This window comes from Pseudorca crassidens, chromosome 11 (genome assembly GCF_039906515.1).
Source record: "Pseudorca crassidens isolate mPseCra1 chromosome 11, mPseCra1.hap1, whole genome shotgun sequence".
NCBI lineage: Eukaryota > Metazoa > Chordata > Mammalia > Artiodactyla > Delphinidae > Pseudorca > Pseudorca crassidens.
The window spans coordinates 85,260,197-85,276,068 of record NC_090306.1 but is presented as its reverse complement, the minus strand read 5'-3'; the positions used below and the strand labels follow the sequence as shown (position 1 = coordinate 85,276,068).

Genomic DNA, 15,872 nt, shown 5'->3' with positions numbered 1-15,872 from the left:
TCACCCTGCTTCCCAGTTGCCTCTTCTAACATTCTGTAAAATTCTCTCTTGCCCAAAATCCCTTGGAAGATTGCTTCGCTGCTAGTGAGCATTGAACTCCCCCGCAATCCATGGGTTGTTTTTCCCTTGAATAAAGGACACCAAAGTTGTTACTAAATTGTTTGTTTTGTCATTTGATGGGGGGTGGGGAGGGGGAGAAGGGGGAGAGGGGAAGGGACAAAAGGAGAGAGAGAAGAAAGATAATATTACTTTGTGCTAGTTCTGTGTTTGAAGTGCTTTCAAGTTGTGGAATTGTAGTCACCTATCCACTTCAAATGTAACTTTTAAAGAAATGCATTTCAAAGCCACCTTGAAATGTGGCCACAGTTCTGCATTATCTGCTCTGTTATTGTTGCTAATGAATTTAACTAACCAGGTACTAACTGAATGATAAATGATATAGAAATGGTAAGTCAGGTGAATTTTCCCTTGAAAATATTTCTTACAGATGAAGTCAAGGATTTATAATCAAGAACTCCTGTTTATAATAGTGAAAAATGAAAAATTGCCTAAAATGTCTAACAACTGGTCTAGGCACATAATATGAAATAATACCATTCAGCCATTTAAAAAAATCATATTCTCATTGGTTTTAATATGGAGCAATGGGAACTCATATTCATAGATAGTGGGAAAGTAAAGTGGCAGAACCACTATGGAAAAGTGTTTGGTAGCTTCTCACAAAAGTACATGTACACCTTCCCCATGACCCAGCTATTTACTTCTAGAGAAATAAAAACATATGTCCACGAAAAAACAAGAGTGTTTACAGCAGCTTTATTCACAATAGTCCTCTCCCCCCCAAATTGGAAACAATCCAATGGCCATAAATAGGAGAACACATTTTGACACAGCCATACAACGTAATATTACATACCAATAAAAAAAGGAACTAGGGGGCTTACCTGGTGGCGCAGTGGTTGAGAGTCCGCATGCCAATGCAGGGGACGCGGGTTCGTTGCCCCGGTCCGGGAGGATCCCACATGTCGCGGAGCGGCGAGGCCCATGAGCCATGGCCCCTGGGCCTGCGCGTCCGGAGCCTGTGCTCCGCAATGGGAGAGGCCACAACAGTGAGAGGCCCGCGTACCGGAAAAAAAAAAAAAAAGGAACTAGGGATAAACACAATAGCAAAGACCAATTTTTAAAATATTATACTCAGGGAAAGAAGTATGTTCTGTATGATTCCATTTATATGAAGCTCAAAAATGGGCAAAGTTAATCCACATTAACTTTGTGGAGAGGTTTGCAACTATATGCACACACAAGTAAAAATCAATTGATGTATAAACCTAAGCTTTGTGCTTTTTACTTTTAAATTAAATTACTTTTTAATTTACTTTATGTAAATTATATCTCAGTAATTATTTTAAAATCAAGCTCCCAAAGAATATTTAAAACATGGGAATTTATTATATGAGGTTAACTGCAAAAAGAAGGACATAAAACTATATATTACAGTATGATCTCATGTTGTTCAAAAATATATATGTGAAAAGACTGGAGGCACATGTGCTGAAATGTTGAGTAGTTAAATGTGCTGCAATATTAATTTTTATTCCCATAAATACATTTTTCTCTATTTTGAAATTTTCTACAAGGGAGCATATACTACATTTTTTAGAAAAAATATTTTTTGAAGTTTTCTCTACGCACTCTTCCCCATTTTGAGCTCCAATCCTGTCCTTGGCCCTCATTTCTAACTTATTATAATCTCCTAACTGACCTCCCAGACTCAAGATTCTCTCTGTCTAGCTCAGTTTACATCTCTGGATGTTTCTTCCTTTTTCATTTTTTTAAATTTTTATTTTTTGGCCGCACTGCATGGCTTGCGGGATCTTAGTTCCCCAACCAGGGGTTGAACCCAGGCAATGACAGTGAAAATACAGAGTCCTAACCACTGGACCACCAGGGAATGCCCTATTTCTTCCTTTTTTAAAAAATAGAATTCTATTTTTGTGTCATGCATGCAATATCTTTTCTTCTCTTTCAAATTAAGTTTTGTTCACCTCCCTGGGATGTTGGGTTTCTTCCAAGTACCTTCCTCCCTGCCTGTGTTGAGCTGTATCTTTGGTGTTGGAAACTTTCCTGAACTCTCAGCAATCTTTGGCTGTCTACTCGTGCTGCCAAATCCAATGGTCCATTCTCAGTCTTCATCTTACTTGATCTAGCTGCCGCTTTGACACAACTGATCATATCTTAACCTTAACCTAATGATCACCCCTCCTCCGAGCCAATCTTTCTTCACTTGGCCACAGGATGCCATCCTCTACAGGTCCCCTTTCCCTACCCTGCCACCTCACTTTTCCATCTCTTCTGCTGACTCCTTCTCATCTTCCTGATATCTCTGTGCTGGAGGGCTCCCAGGGCTCAATCATGTTCATCTTGCTGATCTCATCCAGTCTCGTGGCTTTAACTACCATCTGTGTGATGAGATGATGACTCACAAATGAACAGCTCCAGCTCTGACTTCTGCCCTGGATCCTAGACTGCATTCCAGGGTCCGCCTGATACTGTCACTTAGCTATCAATAGGCAAATAAAATTCCAAAATCAAACATGTCCAAAATTGCTGGTTCTTGATTCCTTCCTCCACCAATCCTGACCCTCCCCAGTCTTCTAACCTCTCAGCAAATGTTCCATCTTTCTTTAAAATATGTCCAGAACCTGACCACTTTTAAAAAACTTGGTGTTCTTTAAATATGCCAAGTGTGTTCCCACTTCAGGGACTTTGTACTTGCTTTTCTTTTAATTCCTGGAACACTTTGCCCAAATAGGCTCCTGACTTGCTCCCTCACTGCCTTTACATCTCTGCTCAAAGTCCACTACATCCCTGAACACTCAATATAACACCTCAAGCCCCACACTTCCTATCCCCTTACCCTGTTCTATGCTTGTCTTTAGCACTTAACACCCTCTGACATACTATCTACTGAACTTACTCATCAACCTGCTTATTTTCTGTGTCTGTCCTCTGGAATGTAAGCTCTATGAGAGAAGAGACTTATTTTGTTCATTTATTTTCTATCCCTAGTGCCTGGACCATTATAGGTGCTCAATAATCGAAGTGCTCATCACAGATGCTAAATAATTGTAGAATGGCTGAATGAATGAATGAATGATGGAATTTTTATTCTCATTGGTAGGGCTTGGTGGGTGGCCTCCACAGGAAGTGACTGGGCAGGGATCTACTTATTTTGATGGGGAAACCCCTAAATGTCAATGGCTGTAAGCCTTTCTCTGAGAAAGTGAGTTCCCATCCCTCACCCTATGAATCCTTCAGTCTCCTGCCTAAACGATAAGAGCTTGACTACCAGCATTTTGGAAGCTCGGCCCATGAAGGCGGCTGAATGTTTTCAGTGTGCAGTATGCAAACTTTTAATTAATTTCCCTTTGTTTAATGAGGTTAATTCATTCATTCATTTGACAAATATTTACCAAGTGACTATTAAATACCAGACACTGCTCTAGATACTTGAGATTCATCAGTGAAAAAAACAGACTAAAATCTCTATTTTTTGGAGCTTATATTCAGCTATGACAGGTGTTCTTGGATCCAGAGATGCCCTGTCCAGAAAATAAAGCTCCTGTTTTCCACTAGGTGTGGGGAGGGGCAGTTTCTTGGTTGAGCTCTGGAGTTATAACTACTCCTTCCATGCACTTTCAGTAGGGTTGCTAAATCAGGCAATTCTTTCAGCCAGTCCTTGTGTTTTCAGCGCCCCCCCCCCCCCCGCCTCAAATGTCATTCTATCCACTCACTCTGTCCTCCAGAGGTACCTGGCTCTGGTGCCTTCAATTTTGCAGCTTCCCCAGGGGTAGTAACACAAAAACAGCTTCCTTCTTTTTTCACTTGGTTCTGCTGAAGTCAGTTAAGGCTCAGGTATCCTCATTCAGCTTCCTAAATGTGATTTTCTTCTCCTTTCTCTTTGTACTGGAAAGTTTATGTGCTCTTTCATTCCTTTATTATAATCTTAGAAAGTAGGTAACTACCTACATTAATCTGCCATGTTTAATCAGCCAACCTGAGCATCACCTGCAGTGTAATCTTCCTTAAACACATCAGATTTTGAAGAATATATCCATTGAGCATCTATTCTGTGCAGGGCATATACTGAGATTCTGGACGGTGTTTGTGTTTCCATTCCTAGGATGCCTCGGAGAGATTCAGGCCTCTGGTAACACCCCTGTAACTCCCCAACACACACACACACAATAAGCATTGGGTTCAGCCTTCCTATCTTACTATCTGGGTAGCCAGGGAAAATATAGAGGCCCCTGGTTCTTACATCTTACTCCAGGCCAGCCGTTGGTGAGAAGAAGGATCTCAGCTGTTCATCTGGTTTTTCACCTGTCCCCATACCGGGGTCTGGACTAAACTGCCAGAGGTCATCCCATCAGTTCCCTCACACCTCACTGAAATTCCTGGGACATTCTCCTGACTTTGAGAATTACCATTGCCTGGAATTTACTGCAGCCAGGAAAAGAGGTGGAGAACAGATTAAAAATTAAGAATTAAGATTAATATTTAATTGAGTTGATTAATATAATATTGTAAATTAATATACTTCAAATTTTTTTTAAAGAATTAAGATTAAAATACAGCCATTAGAGTCTTGAGTTTAACTTCTGCTCTTAAACACCATTTATTTATTAATAAATACTTGGGAATAAATAGTTGAACTTTCCTCATTGAGTTGCCATGAAAATTAAATGAGATATGCATGGAAAGGGCTTAGCATAAGGCCCAGGACCCAGTAATAAATGAAATGCAAAGAAAAGTTCAGCTTCCCTAGCCCTTCAAATTGGTCCATGTGGTTATTAACGCCAAGTTTGAATCAGGCCAGAATCTATTGTATTCTAATGACTCTCAATTCTAATAAAGATATAAATCTTTGTGGTTTCTCCTGGAAGGGGCCCACATATCCCTTCCATACACGATTTGCTCCCTACAACTTAGTTCAGATCTCCCACATCATCTGGGTGGCCCAGAATATCTCAGCCCTTTCAATTGGATTAAAGAGATCCCAGAATGCTAATGCCTTCAGGTTCCTGGAAAAATCAAACAAAAATCATTTCTGGAGAGGAAAAAAAAACACATTTTTTAAGCCTAAAATCATTTCTACAAACAAATCTTCAAATACGATTTTGGATACAATCAAAGAAAGCCAGGCACAGACTGAGATAATGTGAATAAGAATCAGCAAAACCAGTAGGAAATAGATACAGAGTTACATGGTCTCCAGATATTGGCACTGATCAGACTTTAAAATAATTAACTTCTTGTGTTACAGGAAATAAAATACAGGATTGAAAATCTCAGCAGAGAACTGGAAATATTTTTTTAAAGACATAGCAGAATTGAAAAAGAACCACTAAAAGTCCTAGAACTAAAACTATAATAACTGAAATTAAGTTATGGATTTTCACCAGACTTCTTGTCTCAAGAATCCAGCATCCTCAGGCTTCCTTCCCTTCTTGCTAGAATCCATGGTTTGCCTCTAAGAGCTGATCTACGAATGGATATTTGCAGCCAAATGTACAATAACTTGCAAAGTACATATGCCTGATGTTCAAATGTAATTATCTGTTCATTGCGACCTTCACGAAACCCATCACAACAAAATAATGTGTTTTCTAGTTTTCAACACCATGGACCCCATTTTTTTAATACTATAAGGGCAAGTGACAGGCACCCTGTCAAAAGTGCTTTGATTTATCGAAATGTGGAATTTCTACATATGACCCTGACGTCAAATATGGAGTAAATATAACTTTGTGTCACAATCTACAACATTACCTTAAGGATTACCATGAGTTTTTCAAATAGTTATTTGACTTCATTAACAGAAGAAAAAATAAAACACTGACTACCATAAATTTGTCAATTTTTTTTTTTTACTTAGAAAACAACACGACCTTCACAATAAATCCTGTGACTAATGGGTGAAAATGACATAGCATGCTTTCTTTTCAACTGCAAGGTTCCCAAAAAGGTTAAAAGATAATAATGATGATGATAACTAATGTTTATTGAGCATTTTCTACATGACAGGAACTGTTCAAAGGAACTTACATCGTTTCACTCATTAAAGAGATTTAAAGATATATAACATAAATGATATACTGATGACATAAATAATACTATTTAATGGAAAATCAGGCTTTTTTTCAAAATTATTCTTTTTACAAAATACACTACAATTCTGCTGATACAGTTAGGGACCAGAAATATATATATATATGAGAGAAATTAGGAGAAAAAAACCCACTTTACAATAACAAACTACAAGTAAATCTATAACTTTTCCTGCAATATTATATTTTTCTTCTGAAAGTAGAAACAAAATTTTCAAAAACAATGAACAGGGAAATAATTTTATTTGCAAACAACCTTTTACATGCCAACATTAAGTTTTAAAATATCATTAAATTTTAAAATATATTTAGAGAGTATCCATGTTATTGCCTTATGCAAAGATTAATTTTTCAACACTATGAGTCTAGTTGTCCCAGATGTTTACATTGTAGTATTTCACTGTTTAACTAATGCTGTATTATTGTGGTTTCACTGAATATCATTCCAAGTAGAGTCATTAGGAATATTTCAATCATAATTTTGTATAATTTGATCAAATTTCCTAATATCACCAGCAGAAATGGCTAAAGACATACATTTTTTAAAACAGAGGACTCCTCTAAGAGAATTTTACCTAATAAAATGCATGAACCAACTTCTTAAATTAGTAAAGATTTACAAGTAATTTGGGACGTTATTTAAACACATTCTTGATATTATGAAGGGTTGAAATTTAGTTCTTCTCACCATTCTGACCATCAGATTCCTGGAAATTTGCTGTGTTGCTTAGCTTTTTATTTTTCTTTGTTTAACCTATTTGAATCTCTCATATAGTCTGTAATCCTTATTATTTAGAAAAACTATGGATTCATAGAATCATTTGGCTCTTCAGACCACCTAGGACCCCAAAGGTCTTTGAACCCAGTCTCTCACACAATATTTGAGCGCTCTCTGACACATCAACCCAAATGTTTTCCATCCCCCATGCCTGCTAAAATAGGGAATTATCCACATGACAACCACTCCATTTTCAGTTTTCATTATTAAAAATGTCTTCGCTAATCTGAAGTGAAACGTTCTTCTCCAAAACTGCCACCTATTTTGGATTCCACCAAAATCTCAGCACTGTCCGTGGCAGGATGACCTCGGGCAAGTCAATCTCCTGTTGCTTTCATTTCCTTAGTTGTAAAATGGGGATAAAAAATGTATGTCAGGGCTTCCCTGGTGGCGCAGTGGTTGAGAGTCCGCTTGCCGATGCAGGGGACGTGGGTTCGTGCCCCGGTCCGGGAAGATCCCACATGCCGCGGAGCGGCTGGGCCCGTGAGCCATGGCCGCTGGGCCTGCGCGTCCAGAGCCTGTGCTCCGCAACGGGAGAGGCCACAACAGTGAGAGGCCCGCGTACCGCAAAAAAAAAAAAAAAAAAAAAAAATGTATGTCATAGTGGTGTGGAGATTAAATGAGAATGTTATAAAGTACCTGGCACAATACAGGGCCTTTGTAAGCCGTGGCCTTTATTAGGAGTAGGAAACCCTCCTCTGCATGGCTGCTCTCAGAAATGTAGTGGCAACTATTGTTTTCTCTCCTCCAGGCCAAATATTCCCATTTCCTTCCATTTTTCTTTGAAAAACATGGTATTGTCTTTCTTATATTTCTAGTCATTCTTTCCTGAATAAGTTTAGTTCTTAGAGAGAAGAGTCAACCGCCAATCAAAAACATTATAGCCACCCATTTTATCAACTTAGAGCAGCTTGTCATTGCAAGAAAATATCTATCTTTCCCCTATTGCTAGGTAAACCTCCTCTCCCCTCCCCCACATCCAGTGTCCCTAGAGGTGACCCTCTGGCAATAGAAAGCAATAGATATGGATACTTTCTGGTTCTAAAGTGAGGAGGAGCCAGAAGTGCCCCTCAGACATTAGGGTGTATCTGAGAAGTTTCCGTCTTCATTCTGGTAGGATGCCGGCTCTTCCTCATCAAGAGTCGCTCCTCTCTGTCCGCTCCATTCCTTCCTCTGGGCTTCACAATTCTGGGTGGTAGCTCCATAGGACATCTTCTTTTTGGGACTTGTGAAACTCTCATGGTTGAGTTCTATCTCCTCGGCTAATTCATCGTTGTCAATGATTCCGCACTTCTCCTCAGAAAGGTTCTCAGGGTCAGCCCACTCCTGTTTCTCCCCAGAAGCAAAGACCCCATAGAAGATCACGCCACTGTAGTGCACCAGGGCAGCTATGAGGAACACATTCTGCCATTCCTCACGGGTCTAAACAAGGAAACACGGTACCAATTAATATTTGAACCAAAAACAGAGATTAACAGTATCTTCTGGAGGTCTCCACTGGGACAAAAGCACTTGGTCACCCCAAAGGCAAATGCTGTGCTTCTCCGGAAGACATGCGGCAGAAACATGCCCAGGACCCAAATGGAATTTGAGTGTTTAAAATTGAAAGTTAAGGGGCTTCCCTGGTGGCACAGTGGTTGAGAGTCCACCTGCCGATGCAGGGGACATGGGTTCGTGCCCCGGTCTGGGAAGATCCCACATGCCGCGGAGTGACTGGACCCATGAGCCATGGCCGCTGAGCCTGTGCGTCCGGAGCCTGTGCTCCGCAACGGGAGAGGCCACAGCAGTGAGAGGCCCACGTACCACAAAATAGATAAATAAATAAAACATGAAAGTTAAGACTACAATGAATATGCATTTTTTTAATTTAGAAAAATATTTACAAAATAAACATCCTGTAAATTCCTTGCTGCACCACTTCACAGCTCTTCTAAATATACAAGTGAGGTTTCCACTCACATAATAGGTTAAATTAAACTTGCTTTAGGAACCCACCATTGTAAATATCAGAGGTCTCCCTCTTGCTTTGGATACATGACAATTTGAGCCATGAAAATGCTCAGTATTGACTGTCAATAGCTTAATTATAATCATAATTTCTATGAAAATATACTGTATCAAAAATAACGGGAATTTGTGTTTAAAGTTAGGAGCAGACAGTATCTGAGATTTAATGATCATATTACCAATCCTTTCATCTCATGAACAGACAAAGCGTGGATCCTCTGCCTATAAAATCCCCAAAGACCACCTTCCTTTTCTATCAAAAGATAAGAAAAGTTATCCCACACTTTCCTCTCCAAGAAGCTGGAGAATTTCTGAAGTCATATTTGCAATAGGCAATCCAACAACAAAAAATTGTTGGGTAAAAACTCCATAGTATCAAGAAATGTTTATTTGCAGACAGCAGCATCTAAAACCCTTTCAAAGACAGGGATTAAGAAACCATGTGGCCTGTGGCTGAACTCTGGATGGATCTGGGATCTTCCTGTGCCACCCACCCTAGTCTAAATACACAAATATTCAGTAACGACTTAGTGCCACACCCGCTTAGGTTCTTAGGAAGGGTCATTAATGTCTTGCTTATTTTCTTCATAATAAGGAAGTATAACTGCACTAATATTTTCATGCTGGAACATGCTAAATGGAAATGGGCTGTAAAGTTTAATTACTTATGATTATAAAGCAATCAGGTAATTTATTTATCCTGAGTTGATTACCTCAGTTTCTTCTTTGTATCTCTAAACATTCTATGGTATTAACACCTCCCCTCCACACACACACAGACCCCTTTTATTTCTCAATTTAAGAAACATAGACCCAAACGTCAGTCAGCCCTGTTGCCATCAATAAACAATAATTTTTTAAAAGAAGAAGAAGAAATTAAAAAAAAAGAAGTTCAAGTGACTCAGCCAGGTGAAGGACATACACATTTACACAGACTGGAGTAGGGCCTTGAGAGTCTGTGCAGTACTTCAGTCCCCTGATACTGTAACCCACAGCCCCAAAGGAAAACATTACCTTGTGCTTGGTCATCGCGCCCACAATGAGGGGACAGATCATTCCAGAGAGGGTTCCCACTCCGTTTGAGATCCCCATGAGAATGCTGGCATAGCGGGGGGCAATGTCCAAGTGGTTGACATTAAAACCTACAGTGAAGCCAAACACCTCAAAATCAGACTCAAGAACAGAATTCCAAATACATTTTGGAAAATACTAGCTTTCCCCAACTCTCATCAATCTATTTCCTCTACATGTAACTAATGGATACCTTTACTGGAAAGGCTGGGTTGAGGATTGTCAGGCTGTGTCTGCACATAGCAGAAAAACATGCTGTGATTGATTAGCAATGACTACCATGGGTTCTCCATGAGGAGAATTATGGCACCTGTACCTTCTAGGCTTAGAAGTCCAAAATAATGGCGTTTGGGGCAATACTGAAAAGCCCAAAGCCTGGATCACATTTATTCAGAGTAAACAGTCACATGATCACATAGAGTGTGCTTAGAAGCAAACCCTGCCTCATAATATCCTCCCTCTTAGCTCTCAACTCACTCCCAAAAGGCCACCATACGTAGGTCTGCCTTAGTAGCTACATGGCATAATGGAAAGGGCTCCTTTTTGATAAGAAAGATTTACACAAACATTGGCAGAATCCTCTGCAATTTTCAAAACACTTTTACATACTTGATTTGGAGTCTGTAAACCTGGATTCGAATCTTATTCCTACCTCTTAAACAAGTCATTTTTTAGGACTTTGTTTCCTCATCTCTAATTTGGGGGTAATGTTACTACTTAACTCATAAGGATGCTGTGAGATGAGACTCAGGGGAAATATGTATGCGAGAGCTCTTGGCAGACAGCTAGGCTCTGGTTAGTCTCATGATTACCAATACCAGTACTACCTCTGCTGTTGCCGCCACTTCTAAGCACGCCCCTCTCTTTGAGGTCTTCTATCTATAGATAACTCTGCTAGGAGTGGTAAAATAATAAATCACCAACACCTCACTATTAATCTGCTTATCAGGAGACAAGAATGAGTGGGATGAAGGAGGAGTGAAGGCAGAGGAGGAATAAAGCTTTGAAAGAGGAGGCATCAGGCACTGGGAACCAGTTCTACCAGTATAGCCCAGGGGTGCATTTTAGAGTCAGACAGACCTCGAACCTGGCAGCTTAACTGAGATGCAAACCTGGACAAAGGATTTAAACGTTCTGAACCTCAGATTCTTCACCTATAAACTGGGATAATCAGTCTTATAGAACTGTTGTAAGAATTAAGTTAAATCATATATGTTAATTATATAGATACATAGAGGTGAAAGCCAACATATAGGTTCTTTATGGTTGGTTATCCATCTGCCTTGTTTACCACTATCTTCCCTGAGCTGGCAAAGTGTCTGGCACATAGTAGGCATTCAATAAATAGTTGTTTAATTAATTACCAATTTGAGCTCTGAAATTACAGCAGGGGGCTGTAGGTTTTGTTTATTCATATTTTTATTTTCCTTGGTCTTGCTTTTTAATTCTCTATTTTGTGCAAAGAACTTGAAAACAGAATTTAAAAAAATATTTTTCCTAATCTGGCACATTGGCTCGTTGTTTTTTTTTTCCTACCTCCATTCAGAGAGAATTTTGAGAAAACCTTTCTGGAATAAACATACCTTCTCTTTCAGGTCAAAGTGGCAGAAAATCAGAATATAAAACAGCTGCAAGATTAATTAATCTTACTGTTGATTTGAATGCGGTAAACACTTTATTAGAAAAGAACCCAGAGATAAGAAGCAATTAATACGATTGGCGAGTATTATATTCTGATACAAAGCCTAGGCATTTGCGTTCAGCTAAAAACAATGTCAGAAAAGCCGTTTAGGTTTCTAGCTGCACAATACTGATGTTTGGGGGGCAAATTGTTGAGAAACTGAGACATTGATAGATTTTTTTGAAGCAGGCACACAAAGTAAGTTACACACAAGTTGGGAGAGTCAGTCTTCTCTACATATGACATTTTCTAAAGCAGGCATCACCCATCCTTCGTTTTTGTTTTTGTTTTTTTCTATATTGAAACTTTATTACAAAGTTATAAAGCAGAGCTCTTTAACAAAAAATACACATTTGGCTTTGCTCTTAACACCCAAGTACGTCTGAGAAAATATTAATATAAGCCACTTGAAATAACAGATTCACATCCAAAAGATTTCAACAAATTTATACATTTTATATTGAGCACTTTCCATCCCTTGTATCTTTCTAATCTCACCGGTCTCAGCTCTCTTGTCCAGAATCAGTTCCTAAGCTGAGCAAGTCTTCCCTGGCATCCTTATTAACTCCTTATAAAGTTGGCAGATAGCAGATCCTAAGGAATCATCATCCCCATGACCATAATCCCTCCCATAGTCTCACTGTTGGATCAGATAAACCTTTATTCCAATCCTAATTACTTAATTTATCTGCGTAAGTTAAGTCACGTTTCCAAGCATCAGTGTTGTCACTGACAAAATGAACATAGCAATACCCTTCTCATCAGGCTGCTACAGAGATTAAATGAGATTATATCTAAAAAGTGGCCAGCATTGAGTAAGTGCTGGAAAAAAAAAAAAAGTGGCAGCTGCTGTGATTTGGGCTGTTGGATTTCTCTCCTTCTGATTGTGGCTTAATTGGCAATCTGGGGACAATATGAGCCTGAATATTTCAATATCTCTGGGAACAGGAGGATATGAATTTCTTTTGCATCACAGGGTTATCAAAGAAAGGTGTTCCTTAACATCCTACTAGAAACAAGTCATTACTGCTCTATCCTTGCTACTCAAAGTATGGACTATTGATCAGCGGCAACAACATCACTGGGGAACTTGTTAGAAATGCAGGATCTCAGGCACCACTCTGGACCTACTAAATCAGAATCTGCATTTTGCGAGATCCTAAGGTGATTCGTATTCACACTAAATTTTGAGAAGCACTGGACTAGATTAAATAATAATTGAACAACAATAGTGAATATTTATTAATTGTCTTATGCATCTGGTACTGGGCTAAGATCTTCTAATGCTTTATTTCCACTAGAATGTAAACTTTATGAGGACAGAATCTTTAATTTTTTTTTTTCCCTGCAATATTCCCAGTGCCAAGAACAGCGTCTGTCTCTTGGGAAGTGTGAGTGAATAAATGAATGATCTCAGCTCATTGCAATCTCCCACAACCCTATGAAGTTGCCGTTACATTGCTCCAATCTCTAGATGAGGAAACTTGAGGCTTGAGGATGTAAATAACTTAGCATTTTTTTTCTTTTATAAATAGTAAGTAGTAAAGAGGGCCCTTAAACCCAGGTCTCTGCATCCCCAAACCCGTTGTTAGCTGCAAGCTACTTTTAATGCAGACATTTTTTCCTAATTTAACTATGTATCAGCTCTATTTACAGTTGACCCTTGAACAAAGCAGGTTTGGGCTGCATGGGTCCACTTACAGGCGGATTCGTTTTTCAGTAGTATATACTACAGGACTACGGGATCTGTGGTTGATTGAATCCTCAGATGAGAAACTGAGGATACAGCAAAACCCAGGATGCGGAGGAACATCTTATACAGAGGGCCGACTACAGGGTATAGGCGGATTTTCAACTGTGCTGGGGGTCAGCACCCCTAACCCCCACATTGTTCAAGGGTCAACTGTATTTTGATAAGATCAAGTCCCCGTTTTATGTTAGTTTAGACCAGAGGTTCCATGTTTTTCTGTTCTGGGATGTTAGCACCCTGTTTGATCTTTAAGACAGCCCAGAATTGTGGAAAGAGCACAGACACGAAGCCTGGCAGGACTGCACCTTAGTTCTTCCTTTGCTACCAATTGTGTGACAATAGGAGAGTCCCCAGTTTTCCTGAATTTTAATTTGCTCCTCAGTAAAATAATGGTAATATCATTTGCTTCATAATTTTGTCAGATAGATGCAATATATGTGAAGTGTTCTGTAAATGACACTTTTTAGTCCTACAATATGTTTTTAAAGTTAGAAAAAAAAAACTGAGTTTTACTTTTTCACCCAGTTTTGCATAGGGAGCTTCTGAAGTCTGTAAGACATGATATGCTAGCACTGTGACCTCTCACACAGTAGGCTGGTTTCCGCTCCGGTAAAATGGGAGACTGATAGCCCTTAGGGTAGCTGTGAGAATGACAGGGGTTAATACACAGAGTGGGCTTTGAACAGTCCCCGGCACAGAGTTTATGCCTGATCAATGTTAGCTCTCATCATCACCATTATTATTTTTACTTCCTGCTCTCGCCTGTTTAGAAAGTCACATGACCTCTCTGGACCTGAATTTCCTTGTTTGGAAAATGAAAGCCTCGGAGTAGACAAAAATCTAAAGAAGAGTTCCACCCTTAAAAACTTCTGATTCTATGACTATATGTCAAATGACTACATCGTTTGACTTTTGAGTTAATATCATCAGCTCTCCAATAGGAGGTGAGGATTGAAAAGGTCACGAGAGCCTCCGTTAGTTAGGGTGACCTGGTTCTGAAGTATGAAGGTGTCACTTCGTCCAGCAACACACGTGCTGCCCATGCCCCAGAGGCAGCGCCTGCATGTTGTTTGTTTCCAAGATGGAGAAAGTATCAACAATTCCAGCTTGACTGGGCTACTAAGCCTGGTTCTCAGTGATCTGACAAAATCATCCCCACTAGGTGAAAGTCTCTAGCCAGTGGCCCTGACCCTTGGGAATGGCTTGGCTACCAAAGGAGGATGCTACAATATCTTTTCCTTCCTTCCTCCCAAGTCTTGCTGGATCTATGGAAAAGATTGGGAAACCCAAAAGACACTTTACCTGAAATAGCAAAACCACTGAATCCGACGGCAAGCACCAGAAAGGAGATAGCCACCCCTTTGGTATGTGAAAAGCCAACCACAAGGAATAAGGTTGCCTCCATGCCAAAACCTGCAAATGGAAACAGCAGGGGGAAAAAGTCATTTTCATGTCAATCAGCCCAAGTTCATGAACTTATCAGATAAGAATCTTTTTATTTCCATGGACCCAAGTTTTTAGTACATACATTCTGGCACAATATCTACAATCTTATTGGGGTGTTTCTTGACTACATGACGATGCTAATATTACCCGGGTGTTCTGTGAGCCTTCCAACATTTTCCTGGTGGACTTTGAACACTGAATGGTCCCAGGAGGTACAATGATGCCCATGGGATGAGGGATGTTTATTATCCGTTGTTCATGGGTAGTTCCCCCTGCCATTTCTAAATACTAAAACCATCAGTGACTCTCCTTTGATTACGTAAGTGATGGTCTCTCACAGAAAAATGAAATAAAAATAAAATTAAAAAATAAAATATTATTATTGCCAAAGGTGACTAGAAAGCTGTAGTGAATATCTGAAACAAAAAGCAGAGTCTCACCACTTGCAAAGCATAAGCCAGAATCTTCCCTTTCAGAAGTTTGCCAAGCTCTCAGGCCTCTGTATAACGCCACGAGATATTTGCACAGAAAATACAGCAGGACAAAAGTACTTTCTGTTCCTTTCATTCAGAATAAGTGAATCCAGCACAATAAAAAAGAGTAAGGAAATTATGAAGATGGTCCCTCTCATCAACACACAGACACACACAGACACACAGAGACACACACACGCACACACACACACATTCAGCCGATAGCAGACCGAAAGATGATATGAATACCATTTCCAGGGACATGAAGTACCCTGGGAGGTAGAAGACAATGAAATGATGCTTCATACTGGGGACCATCTGCTGATTCCAGACATCACCACACATTTGTCCTTTGAGTTACCTCAAAGACAACAGGCCCACATCAAGTCTCTGTTCCTCTACTTTCATTCGGAAACAAACTACCACCACACTCTTTCTTCTTCTCTAAATTAAACTTCTATCCACCTGTGTTTAGAACCCAGACTTTGTCAGACGG

General features: G+C 39.6%; 1 protein-coding gene across 1 annotated transcript in view; it reads right to left on the bottom strand.

Annotated features, from left to right (window-relative positions):
* Window positions 1–5,953: 5,953 nt before the first annotated feature.
* The window catches only part of SLC17A8 (solute carrier family 17 member 8), a 53,813-nt gene continuing 43,894 nt past the window's right edge, over window positions 5,954–15,872 (bottom strand). The window contains exons 10-12 of the mRNA XM_067697670.1: window positions 14,760–14,870; window positions 9,970–10,097; window positions 5,954–8,370 (exon numbers count right to left, since the gene is read on the bottom strand). Of these exons, the coding sequence (XP_067553771.1) occupies window positions 8,026–8,370; window positions 9,970–10,097; window positions 14,760–14,870 (584 nt within the window). The 3' untranslated portion in view covers window positions 5,954–8,025. The remainder of the gene's footprint in view (window positions 8,371–9,969; window positions 10,098–14,759; window positions 14,871–15,872) is intronic.